Source organism: Aricia agestis, chromosome Z, assembly GCF_905147365.1.
Source record: "Aricia agestis chromosome Z, ilAriAges1.1, whole genome shotgun sequence".
NCBI classification, from domain to species: Eukaryota; Metazoa; Arthropoda; class Insecta; order Lepidoptera; family Lycaenidae; genus Aricia; species Aricia agestis.
This window is the reverse complement of record NC_056428.1, coordinates 5,431,890-5,445,711: the sequence shown is the minus strand read 5'-3', so window position 1 is coordinate 5,445,711 and position 13,822 is coordinate 5,431,890. Positions and strand designations below refer to the sequence as shown.

Genomic DNA, 13,822 nt, shown 5'->3' with positions numbered 1-13,822 from the left:
ACTCGAGACTGACGGCGACTATTGTTTGTGCGACGGGATAGCGATGGACGTTGCCATGGTGACATACTTATTTAGTCACTTCAATAAAATAATACGGGCGAAATACTTTATATGGCAAAGAAACGTTTGCCGGGACAGCTAGTATTATTATAAAGAGACGGTATTGTCGAAATTAATGATGAAACTTTCGAGCACACATTCGTAGTTGAGAACTGCACAAGACAACAACATAATATTGACTACTCAGCAGATAATACGCTCGCTCCAAATCAAAACCATAGACTTAAGAAGCGGATACAATCGTACTTAATTGAAAACGTGAGTTGAAGAACACGATAACTATAAACTGTACTCGGCGAAACATGGTGATAGCGGTCATTGACTTGTCAATAACTTGTCATTTTTTATGCAAAGCCTCATTTGACACTTCATTGTCAATCGCGGCTTATATAGAAAATGACAAGTTTTTGACACGGAGTCAATGACCGCTACCGCCATGTTTCTCCGAGTATAACATTTTGTAACATTTACTCATTTTTACCCCTATTAATTTGAACAAGCCTTGTAATAATTTATCTACGTCATCACACGGCTAACGTATCTGGCACATATAATGCACATTATTTTTATTTCAAATAGTTTTTCCGGCCCCAAAGCCTCCATTTATGACTAAAACGTCAAATTTCTACTGTTACCTTTTGTGTTCTTCCACTTCCGTCTACAATTATAATGAGAAAATAGGAAAAAGCTTCATTCCAACACCTCGAATCTCGTTATGATGGTCACATGTCAGGTTATGGTTCAGAATGGTCGCACAATGTTATCGTGTATTACGCAAATGACCCAGTATTTCTGAACTTCTGGTTCACGATATGTTATCTTATATCTATAAATGAGCAATTCTTGTATATATCTATATATGTAATTGGAATCTCGGAGTCAGCTCCAACGATTTTCATGATATTTAGTATATAGGGGGTTTCTTTCGGGGACGATTAATCGATCTAGCTAGGAATCATTTTTAGAAAATGTCATTTTATTCGTGTTTTATCGAATACCGAGCAAAGCTCGGTCAAATAGCTAGTTATAATAATATGTATACCTACATATTATTATTACTAGCTTTTTAACCGAGACCGAGACCGTTATTATGGACTGAGGAAATATTTTTTTTTGCATTTTATCGTCTATTAATTATTTTATTGTCACAAGAAAATCACCTGCTGTAATGGCCCTTGTGGCTGCAGCCAGACGTTTCAAGTAAAAATAATTTAATTATTTATTGAATGATGATTTTGACAAGAACTCCAAACATTTTCTGTCAAACTTTTCATTCAATACAAGTTAAGTTATCGTTAAATATTACTCAGTAGGACTATTGTGACCTAAAAACTTTAGAACTAAACGTTAATGGATTGGCTTTGTTTGATTTTCACAATAAAATACACCGCTACGTCAATTTCTTCGATCTGTGACCGAAACAATCTCGAAATCTTACTCGCCGAACATTCACTTTATCTTCATTGACAAAGTTAAACCTACAGTGAAGTTTCTGGAACTTTAAACGCTTCTGTTTCAGCAAACAACGGTTATTTTCAGCGTTTTCAAGCCAAGAATTTCTCGTTCGTTAAGAATGTGCGAACCGCGGGCAGGTAACCGCGATACATTTTGTATGGATTGAGAATTCCGAATGAGCTTTCCTGAATATCCCTGTTTATGTTACACGTATATAACGTATATAATACACGTATATATAATAATATAATTGCATTTAGAACGTCTTGTATTATTACCTCGAGTTGACTACATCATTATTTACATCATTATCATTATACATATTATCATACCTTTTTTTGCTTTTTAAGGCTTTGAGCGCAGCGACCGAATCAAGAAATTCCGTAACGATAAAAACCTAACACCCCCACTCCGACCGGCTCAGCGGTGTTTGTGTATGTTTGTGCGTGCGACAAGTCGTATGCGAATAGGCATGATGACTATTTTTTTTTTCTTATCGGCAATTCAAAGACACTTAAAAAATAGAAACATCGTTGAAAGAATGACTCTGATAGCTTAAAAATTCACCAAGATATGACAATTCAAATATCTCATAAAAAGACCTGCCCGAAACGCTCCATACAAAGTGCTACGAAAGTATGACGTAAGTCTTTCGTAGTTTGTATGCATCGGGAGACAACTTTGTTCGATAGGTATATTAAATATTGCGTTTATGAAAGTGGTTTCATAACATAAGTTGCTTTTAATTGCATAAGTTATCGAATTGTATACAAATATTAAGAAATTTAATTGAAAAAAAAAATCTACTTGAATATCCAACTTTGAAGGCGCATATAAAAAAATACAAATGCTATCAAGCTGAAATTTTGGGAACACTTATTTTTTACCGTGATTTCTTTATTTTATTAACAAAATTCGCTAATATTTGACCTTGTCATCATCCCTATTATTTGTACAAGTTGATAAAAATGCTATGCAATAATTTTACCGCGGCAGTCCCCGAGTACCACAAGTATTTTTATATCGGGCTTTGGTTTATTCCCACCGCTGTATCTCCTGTGTCGCCAGGATCGTCAGCGGTATCTAACCACAAAAACTTGAGAGGTGGCAAGGGGCACCCAAATAGAACGAAGTTATTTCATATGTTCAAAAAACCTGTATAGGGACATTTACTCAAAAACATATACTCAAAATAAATATTTAAAAAACGCCATCTATTTGAGGCCCAGGAAAAAGGCGACAACGCGTCGGCTTATTCTCAAAAAACGCCATCTAGTTGATGCACAGGAATACTATCAACGCCCTCAGCTCCAAAATAATACCATGCAGGTACTAATAAAAAAGCATAGAGGTCAAATATCGTTCTGTCTAGCTTTTACGCCGAACACGCGATAAGGAACTTCGTTCCAAAAACCCTTGGTCTCTGGGAGCCCAAAGGATATCCTAAGCCGTCGTCCCGCAACGAAATTAATCAGAAGAAGTTAGGAGTAGGAAGTATATTTTCACTAGTGTGTAGAGTGTATACTAATTTTATCAATATCACCTTCACGTAAATAGTACAGGTATTTCAGATAGACATATTTTAAGCTGTTCCGAGAATAGTTTTTATCCTGAAATGTGTTTGAGTCACTGACACTCGCTATTAAACACGAATTTCGGCGTAGCCAGGATTCTTTTAAATATTTAAACATTCGTTTGTTCAAAATATATTTAAAAGGAAACTATATCTAAATATATAAGTAAAAGGTGACTGACTGACTGACTGACATAGTGATCTATCAATGCACAGCCCAAACCACTGGACGGATCGGGCTGAAATTTGGCATGCAGGTAGATGTTATGACGTAGGCATTCGCTAAGAAAGGATTTTGAGAAATTCCATCGCTAAGGGGATAAAATAGGGGATGAACGATTGTATAATATAATAATACTTCTTAACGCGAGCGAAGCCGCGGGCAAAAGCTAGTTTAGTATATTTTAGAATTCGTAGAAAACTGTATTTAATAGAAGATGACGCGTGCAACTCCGTTTCGCCAAAATATAGTTTATCGCACAAGAACCGTAAATTGTTTCGGGATCAAAAGTAACCTACGTCCGTTCCCGGCACTCCAAGTATCACCATATCTAATTTCAATAAAATCGGTTCAGCGGTTTGGGCGTGAAGAGATAATAGACAGACATACTCGACATTTATAATAATATTAGTGTGAATTGGACATAATTTGTAAGGAATTTACTAAGCTTGAAGCAATTTAAGCGGCTCTCTGTATTTGCGAGAGTGTGAGGGTATGTAATCATAGTCCTAAGAATATACTGCCTTCGTGTCGGAGCTTTGAAGCTTAGGTTCTCTTAGGAGAAATTAGAACTAATTTCTCGTTATACTTGAATCTTAACAACCTTTGTTAAGTACGTGTAAATACATAATAATGTTTAAATGTTTGTACGTGTAATATTATAATAGGACTCTGTTAAGCATTTGCGTATGATCCCACAAAAATTACGTATTGAGTTATGAATGCAGTCATGTTCTTTAGTTGGTTTCGAACAAGACTGCATTCACCAATACTAATTATCAACGACTTGATTAGTCGCTATTATCTTAAGAATATTAAAAACTAAGGTTCGTTCCAATTCGTTCGTAACCATTCGATTGCTATTCGTCATAATATTTTAATGTTCGAAAAAGAACCAAATTCAAAACGGTTGAAGTATGCGAGTTACGTTTCCTTCGTTTTTATTATTCGTAGCGTTACAACTTACAAAGGAAAGTATCCTGTGACTGCTATGACTGGCTTGTCTTTTGGTGCCTTTAACTCGCCTTCAAAGTCTAGCTAAATCCACTCAAATTATTTCCCAATGACCCCTACTCTTTCGCTTTAACTCCTGTATCCTCATAAGGCTCACTTGGGCCGCGCTAAATGTCAAGCGCCATGTTCGAAGTATATTAATTGTCATAATATTATCAAACAATTTACATAACCCTGTTTATCGTCCAATTTAAATTTCAATCAGAACGACCTTATGGTAATATCTTCTGTTTCTTATAACGAAATTTTAACTTGACATTAGTACTTATCTAGTAGAATATTATAGTAAGGGCCTGTTTCACCACTTCCTGATAAGGCTATCCACCACTTAACTTGACACATAGAGTATGGAAGATCTGTAAAATAAGCCTATCTGGCACCTTATCAGGAAGCGGTGAAACAGGCCCTTAGTATAGTACCCACTACCTAATACTTGTGTCAAGTTTAAATATAGTATTAGTATTTCCTTCTTACTATAACTATACTCATTTGTTCCCAGCTACGTCTGATCGCATTGAACGAGCCTCATACTGGCGACATGCACGGAGTGAGCAGCCTCAACTATGACTGCCAAAGACAAGCCCAGAGAGTAGGGTTAGAAGGAAGCTTCAAGGCGTTTGTGTCTTCAAGGTATAGTAGTTTATGAGCACAAGTCATAATATTTTTAAGGCAAAAAAAGAGTGCTCATTGTAAGTGTATTATTGTAAGTGTATACCGAAATGTAACATCTCTAGCAACCATATTTTATCCAAATAAATATCATTTCATTTCATATCATTTAATTTAATTTCATTTCATTTTGGGCACTATAAAGATACTCATGCCAAGGTCGGCAAACTATCGCCGTCATCTCAATGTATTATCTCCGTATTAGTCTTGTTTATTTATTTATTTTAGCCTCCTTATCAAGCTGCAGTTTTCTTTAGTTTCTTTGTTGCTTTTCTATCTTAAGCTTGTTTGCCCTTTTGGCAATAGGCCTCCTCCAGGGCTTTCCATCTTTCCCTGTTCCTCCCCAGTCTAGTCCAGGTGCTACCTGCTACATGTTTTATATCATCTGTCCATCTTTTAAATTGTCTTCCTTTCTTTCTTTTTCCAGTTCCATTAGTCTTGTTCCATTAGTCTTGTAATATTAATTAAATCACTCTATGAGGGTCATGATATTGCAAGACCTTGCAAGTCTATTAGTAAGTCGGTATTTTCAAACGACGCATATCTTTTGGAGGGCTACTGACCCAAAAAATCAAACATCGTCCTTCTCTCTTCACACTCACGCCCGTCTAATATGCCAGGTGAAAAGGGACGACGCGGAATCATCGCCAAGTTAGTTTTAATTGAATAAAAGACGAACTATATTGAAGCAAAAAGCATTTTGAGAAAATTTAGGTTTTATCAATGTCTTTTTAGATGTTAAAAAATATTAAAGAAAAGACAACAAACTTCGAAGATCCAAGCAAAAATGTGTCTAAAACAAGGTTTTTTTGTAAAAAAGAAACTATCAAGCATTTTTCCAGTTATCGTGTTTTCGTCAATTGTAGTTACTTGTGTAAAATAATCAGTTTTCTAGACATAACAGATCTAGGTTTAAGTACATACTTAAACCTAGATCTCAAAATCTGTAAGTCTGACTACATAGTCAAGTTAGGGTCAGGTGATTCTTAAATAGCAGTAGTCGCGTCACTTTTGTGTCACGTACCTTTACTGTCACGAGTAGCCGTATTGCAGGATAATTTTGCTACAGCAACGCTCTAGCGAAAGTTGTATAATAGCTGATGCTCTCGCCCGTGGCATTGCTGCCGCAACACACCCTGCAGATGTCTTTATTACGTCCAGGGTCCAAAACATCGACTCAATAGTCAGCTGGGTGGACCGAGACATACCGGTGGTCAACACACGAGGGGATGTCCTATTCAACTCCTGGGGTGAGATGTTCGACGGCTCCGGAGCTCTATTTGCCCACGCACCAAGGATTTACAGCTTCAACGGGAAGAATGTGCTGACGGATCCTGGGTGGTAAGTTTTCAAATGGCTATGCTTGTCTTTTATTCAGAGGCGGCTTAAAGCGTGGACGATGTTAGCCACCGCCTACGACCTCGCGGTCCACGCGAGGCGCGGGCTACGCGATTTTTCAGGATTAACCAGTTCTTATACTCATATTTTTAAAATAACAGTTTAAGTACGAAAAAATTCTATCTGTTAACAAAATCCTTCCCATCAATCAGGGGGCCTGACAAAGCATCTTGCCTACATCAAATTTTGGTCTTGCCCTGACACTGCTTTTATTATGTCTATGTATATATTTACAGCATGATTGGTAAGTTTTTCACTAGCTGCTAAGCAGTTTTTTGTACAAGTATAATATAAGCTCCGGATAAGAACAAGGTATCCAATGGGTCATGGGTGTGGGGCCATACTCAACAAATGAAACACATGCCCCTGTCACTCACCTATATTGTTACAATTATTACTTGCATTTGGTGCAGAGAACACTCACATTTAAATTGGTGAGAGGTTTTATACATGCTGTATGTTTTTATGACTCATTATTATGACATTAATATATTGAAACAACCTAATAATAGGGTTGTAAAATAATTTAAATCCGGATACGGTTCATGTTTCGGATACGTTCATGGATCTACGAATATGTCGAGTATAATTCCATGGCAATATTACATTATTCTCTTATTATAAAGTAAAGTAACTTTGTCATTAGGAAGTACAAACAACAATAAAGTATCAAAGATGGTAATAAAGGACACTGACAAATCTTCCGAGGTAATAACTTTCATGTCATGACGAAATATTTGCCTCAAATATACTTCGCTAATTATTATTTGAGAATTTCCATTAATTTCTCATTTGGGTATTCAAAGCAAACGACTTCAAAGGTGGAAATAGCGTAGTTATAATTAACTGTCGTTTCGTTAATGTTTTTGACAAAGTCCTCGAAATTAATCATTTTAATTTTGTTCCATTAGCCGATTCGTAATACACTATTGTATGAATTTACATGTATTTGCATTTAATTTTATATTTAACCATCCCACAGAATTGGGGTTTCAATCCAATGCCTTTTCAGAACTTTTTTTTATTAAATTTTAATTTTATTATAAAAAGGAAGTAAATTTCAAGGTCACCTTTGTTTTGTTTGTCGATAAACGTTTCTTCATTTACATTCTATTGTATTGCGATTGTTTTACAGCATTGTATAAGAATCCTAATATGTTGTTACTTAGTAGGATTCTTATACAATATTGTATCCCTTGTTCAGGCCAATAAAAGCAGTATGGCATGGAACGAGTCCCAATGGCGAGCCGGCCATGGACGCGTACTGCGATGCATGGCACAGCAGCAGTCCGGACAAATTTGGCCTGGCCTCCTCGCTACGCTCCAACAAGCTATTAGATCAAGAAACGTAAGTCTATTTCTTGGGTTCCTACTTTAAAAGGAATTATCTCTTCTCTATAAGATAAATTTTCGAAAATATGAAGTGATTGGTGTTTCGGATAAGCCAGTTCTTATTATTGTAATTTGACACATCGATTCAATGAAATGAATCTAAAATAAGCCATTAAAAACTATACATAAGTTTGAGCACTAGTTAAGCACTACACGAAAATATCACAATGGATTGACAGACTTGGCACCGACATTTTTGGCCTTTTCCAAATTGGACGGCTCATATTATTTTAAAAATGCATCTTATTGCCTCGTGATGTCGCAATGTCAATTGACCGACATGACGTTCCATCAATAAACGTAAGTCCAATTAATGTTATTGTTAATTCCGAAGTAGATAAACTTGAATTACCATAATCGTTACTCGGATTCGAATAATTCGGTCTTATTGCTGAGGCCCAACAAGTTATTAAATCAAGAATAATTTAATTAGTGTTATTACGAATTCGAATAATTTTTGAATATTACAGCTAAAATTTGAATCCGAATAATCTTGTTTCATAGTTGAGAAATTTTGATAATTTGAATAGATATCAAAATATAGGAAACCAAAGTTCAATCTTATATATTGTTAGTTAATTCTTTATAATATTAACTTTGTATTCTCTTATTTTCTGATGTTGTTTGATTTAGTATGTAAACACCGTGAGTAAGCTCAAATGTATTTGTGATGGTTCATCGCATCCCCGCTTTACAATAAAAACATTATAATTTTTGTCTTTATTTACATGCCATTGTTCATATTATTATGTTTCATCTATACTTGGTGCCCGATGAAGAAGTGCAACGCCAATATCTGACGTCAAACTTCTACAGTAAAATAAAAATATATAATTAAAGTAAAATAATATCTCAAACAAATTTCGCCGTCCGAGCAGTAAATATTTAGGAATGAATACTTATCTCTTTGATACGTAAAATTCACTTTTTAAACATTTGAATTTAAGAATATCGGGAAAATAGTTCGTTGGAGCTAGGACGCATATCTGCTTTGGAGCGTTGTGTTATTTTATTTTAATCTTGGGGTTGATATTAAGTTGATTAAAGTTCAAAGAAAATGCTGTGGCGACAGCTGCTGAAATTCATTTCGTTAATAATATAAATGGCTTTTGAGTCATTTCTTTTACAATAGAAATATACCAATATAAATAACGCTGTGGTAAAGCCATAGGACCAATATTAACAACTTTCTAAACCACTGACAGCAATTGGTTACTATGAGTTATATCAAAAAATATATTTATATTTCAGGTTAATTTTTTTAAGAAAAAGTAATTAATTTATATTAAATTACTGGATCCATAAGGATATAATGTCAATAAACCTTTGTATATCCTTAATTTTGGAGGCTTAAATCGGTTAGCGAAAGAGGCTTAGTTACCAAATTATAATTATTAAGTAATTAATTTTGTCAACAGATATTCGTGCAGTACGAGACTCATCGTGCTTTGCATTGAAGCGACACCACTTGATACAGCACGAAGAAAAAAACGCTCTAAGTAAGTCAGATTTAAATTGAAATAAAAATACAGGAAGATTTTTTAAAAACTATCCAAACTCTTAGAAGAAAATATACTCATGAAAATAAGCAACTTTTTATGCAGTCTACTTTTGAAGTTAAAAAGAGGCGTTTTTTTTATGGAACTGTAGATTTTTTTATAGAAGTTGCTTATTTTCGTAAGAATAATATTCACTTCTAGAAGTTTAGACCGACTTTAAAAATTCTTCCCGTCCCTGTATAATCCCGTATATAATCTATCTGCAGGCTTAGCATAACAAGATAAGAAACGGAAAACAATGGACATACTGACGAATTTAAGTAAGAAAATGGCGAATTTTCTGTCAAACTGTCACTTTGTTTAACCTTCCGTATTAGAGAGAAATCGCTTCTATGGTGGCCATGCTAAGCCTGCTGAGGTAAATGCATAAAAAATATGAAATCTTTCACTTTTTAACAGGTCTGACGTAAATGAAAAAATGAGAATCCAGAAACACATCGAAGAAAAACAAAACGACAGTAGTTATAATTTATAGACGTTGAAATTGTATTAAAATTAATCAAATTCAAAATATTATCCAATGCAATGCTAGTTTTCGGAATATAATTAGCTCTTACAAGAATAGCTTTCCCTGCTATTTTTGGAGTTTATTGAATAATAACAATATGGTTCAAAATTGGTGTATTAAGTAGCCACAATAATTGTGGCTACTTAATACACCAATTTTGAAAATCAAATAAATTTGATTATAGTATATTTACGACAATCATCTAAGATCACTATTATTATAAATATTACACAATGGAATCAATATGAGAGTTTAATATTATTTTAAGCTTTGATTGAAAAAATGAATTATTATTTTCTATAACAATTAGTTATTATTTTTTATAAACTATTATTACGGATACGAAGATTCCGAATTCGTATCCGTAAAGCAATAATTAATTTGTTATTTCATTATTTGTTTACAAGACTATCATTTATTTTATTATCAAATTACATACCTAAACTTATATTACACAAAACTTTTTATGTAACATAAAAATAAGGAGTCGGTTAAAAACTTAGCAACAGCGCAAACTAAAGTGTACAAAGCACAAAAGTTGCTTACAGAAATTGTAATAAGCAGATAATATTCCGTCGCTGGCATATTCAAAGGCGTCTAGTCCCAGTTCGTATTGTGTTGGATAATATAGAGATGTTCTAAATAAAATTGTGAAGACTGTACATAATAACGTAGTTACAAATGTAAATTCTCGTGGAGCATAACGACAATATTAAATAATCTATAGTCAAAAATACGACACGGCTTCCTCTCATGATTGCATTTTAAATAATTTCATAATTTCTGTAGTTATTAGTTTTATGTTTTCATATAATATAATATTGTTATTATTATTCAATCATCGCACTTTTATTTCATAGTAACACATTTTTCTACTACAACAACCTTTTCAGTTTGGGGAGAATATTTAATCCGTTACCGTAACCGGATTTAATTATAAAATTATATATATTATATAATTATATAAAATGTATACAAAAACACTCTTAATCTAGACCTTGAAAGTTCTACCTGAACTTGGCTTGGTTGTAAAATGTTCCACTTAAAACCCCACATCAAAGATTTGTTCCACTTAAAACCCCACATCAAAGATATTTAAATTTATAATTAGAATTTTAAATGTAACTCCTTATTGATGACTATTTTTGTATCCAGAATTTCAAGAGAATTTTAACGTAGCATTATTCACTGTTCATTCACAAAATACCTTAAGTATATTTTCTAAAATAAACTTCAAAATATAATCATTATTAAAGCAATGCAATTAAACTGCTACTAGTACTAATATTCAGTCGTAAATGTTTATCAAAATAATTTCCAATCCACTCAAAAGGTCTAAAATCTAAATAATTAACACTAACTATTTATGAAATAAATCGACTTACTTCACAGTATGAAAACACAAGGCCGAAGCACATTGAATATTCGCAGAGTAAATGATTTAAAAAGGTTTATTCGTTTCATGAAAGATATTTTTATGAAAGACTTTTAAAATCGGATTTAAATATCAAACAAAACCAAATAGAATAAACCTTTTGTAATTCAATATGCAGTGGTACTGATATTTTATTATTACAAAACTGAAATAAAAATATGAAATTAATATTTAAAATTTTACACACGGCGATATGAAATTATTATTTTCGTTTTTGGAGTTTCGAAAACGTTGATGATAATATTTTTAACAATACACGCTTTTTATTAGAAGCGTTATTTTTAATTTTTTCTTGGAATCGAAAATATTATTTTCGATTTCGGATACGGTTTAGATACATTTAGATACATTATGGTCCCTATTGTTGTTGAGCCATTACGCACAAATGACATAATATTTTTTTTAATCATGATATCTACAGGTGTAATAAAACTAAGTGATAATAATTTAGGGTGTGTACGTGTTCCTTATTACAAAGAGATCAGTGAAAATAGCAGCACTGAAAGACTAAAATTTTTTGGAAGATATATGTATTGACAAACGCTTTAGCGCGATGTGTTTTTCCATACAAAAGTTTAAAAAAGTTGCTCGCTTAGCGCCGCTACTTTCACAGTGAAATCCATACAGGAGACTCATACACACCCTTAAGTATTATCACTATGTTTTGTTACTGTATAATATTATACAGTTGGTAGAAAGCTTACAAAAATTACTATAATCACGTCTTATAAGTAATTATAGTAATTACTAATATTATTTTAAACTTACCTCAGACTTGTGATGGGAAGCCGTGTTTTCATGTCAGCTCTTTTGAAATAGTCGTTTTGTATATAGTCAGCTTTTAATATTTTCTATTTATATATAAAACCTGTATAGAAATGTAAATATATTCCTGTTTGATAGTTTAGTTTTTCCACTAGTACTGCTATTTTAACTTTTAATTTTTTATTAATTTAGTACAGATTATTAAATATATCATAGTTGTATTCATTAAAATATTGTTTTTGTTAAAATAAGTATCTTAATAACATAATTTATTTCATTTCTTTACTATGAGAATTTAAAATAAATTATCTTATAAGCATAATTTTCTTTTACATCATTGGTCTATAAATGTTATAGACCTAAAGTGTTTTTTACTAATCTGCTTGAAATAATTGTTGTCCCTTGGTACTGTAAACATATTACTTGTGTACTGAACTAATTGGTTAATTTTTAATACTTACGCATTTTTTAATAAGCAGTTACCCAAGGAATACACAGAAAAGTTGGCAAGTCCGTGTCGAATTTCGCATTGCGAAACGGGGCCGTGTGATTTTATTCATAACACCCGTTTGATTCGGATTCGAAAATCTATCGTGCCGACTAGACTGCCGATAATCAAAAGGTGTTTTCGAAGACAGCACGAACGCGCGGAATGTTTACTAATACAATCGAACGTCAATAGGGAATTTTACGCAGAGGGCATTACTGACACATAAACACATGTTGGACACGTCATTTTATCAGAATATTGACAGAAACGGCGACAAATGTCTAACAAAACTTTTTGCTTACTGCCTGTGCTGATACTGCCTCTAGCGTGAAAATATTGCAGTAATAGCCTGGGCGCGCACTAGCGGCCAGGCCGCGGCGGCCAGGTCGCGGCGGCCATCGAGATACATACGGGCCTATATCTCGCCCGGGCTTATATTCTACTTATTGTAAATAGTGGGGCACTTCGATTGTCAGTTCATCGACTTAACACAATTAATACCAGGTTCCTACTGTCACAACAGTAGTATTATAAGAAGTGAGTGAACATCACAAACAATATTATGAAAAGGCCCCCTGACGAACTAACTTATAGTAAGTGCGCTTTTGCTATATCCGCATGAAAGTTGCCCATTTCCTATAATTTCATAGATGTTTTTCACGCGGGCAAAACGTGCGGGTGCGCGTGGCCAGGAGAATGTCACCCGCATGCGGACCAGGTCCACACGCAGGACGTGTAAACAAACATAACATGAAAAGCGTCCAATTACGGTTGGACCACAACGCAATTTTCCATCGATTTTAATCCTTAAAAACACTTTGTTATATGAAACTAAAACTATAAGCCGACTAACATATTGACTGAAAGCCTTGAAGCTTTGAATTGATTCACAAATACTTTTGATTACAGGCGGCCTTGCCGGTTTTACATGCTGAATATTTAAATACCGCGCCCGAATATATTTTTTCGTGAATTGAAGGTAAAATCAAGCGCCATATTGAATTACGGTTTCGTTGTGTTATAGTGTTGATGTTATTATTGATTTTTGTTTTAAAAAAATATCTATGTAGTTTGGCTTAAGTGCTTAGAACGAGAGGAGGTGAGACGAAAATACTATTATCTCTACCGCCTCAGAAGTAAATATTATGTAGTTTAATTTTGAATTACTCCTAATAAACTCAGGAAGTGATCATTAGACGAGCTATTATAGTTCCTAAATCATCATAGTTTTGCCAGTCGCTCGTTTTGTAACAATAAAACATTTTTTAAATATTCAACAGTGCA

The 13,822-nt window shown here is 33.7% G+C and overlaps 1 protein-coding gene across 1 annotated transcript in view; it reads left to right on the top strand.

Annotated features, from left to right (window-relative positions):
- LOC121739484 (collagen alpha-1(XVIII) chain-like) overlaps positions 1-9,815 on the top strand; it is a 63,409-nt gene extending 53,594 nt beyond the window's left edge. Inside the window, exons 18-22 of the mRNA XM_042131971.1 lie at positions 4,822-4,952; positions 6,153-6,332; positions 7,594-7,737; positions 9,200-9,280; positions 9,740-9,815. Coding sequence (XP_041987905.1) covers positions 4,822-4,952; positions 6,153-6,332; positions 7,594-7,737; positions 9,200-9,280; positions 9,740-9,815 — 612 coding nt within the window. The remainder of the gene's footprint in view (positions 1-4,821; positions 4,953-6,152; positions 6,333-7,593; positions 7,738-9,199; positions 9,281-9,739) is intronic.
- The last annotated feature ends 4,007 nt before the right edge of the window (positions 9,816-13,822 follow it).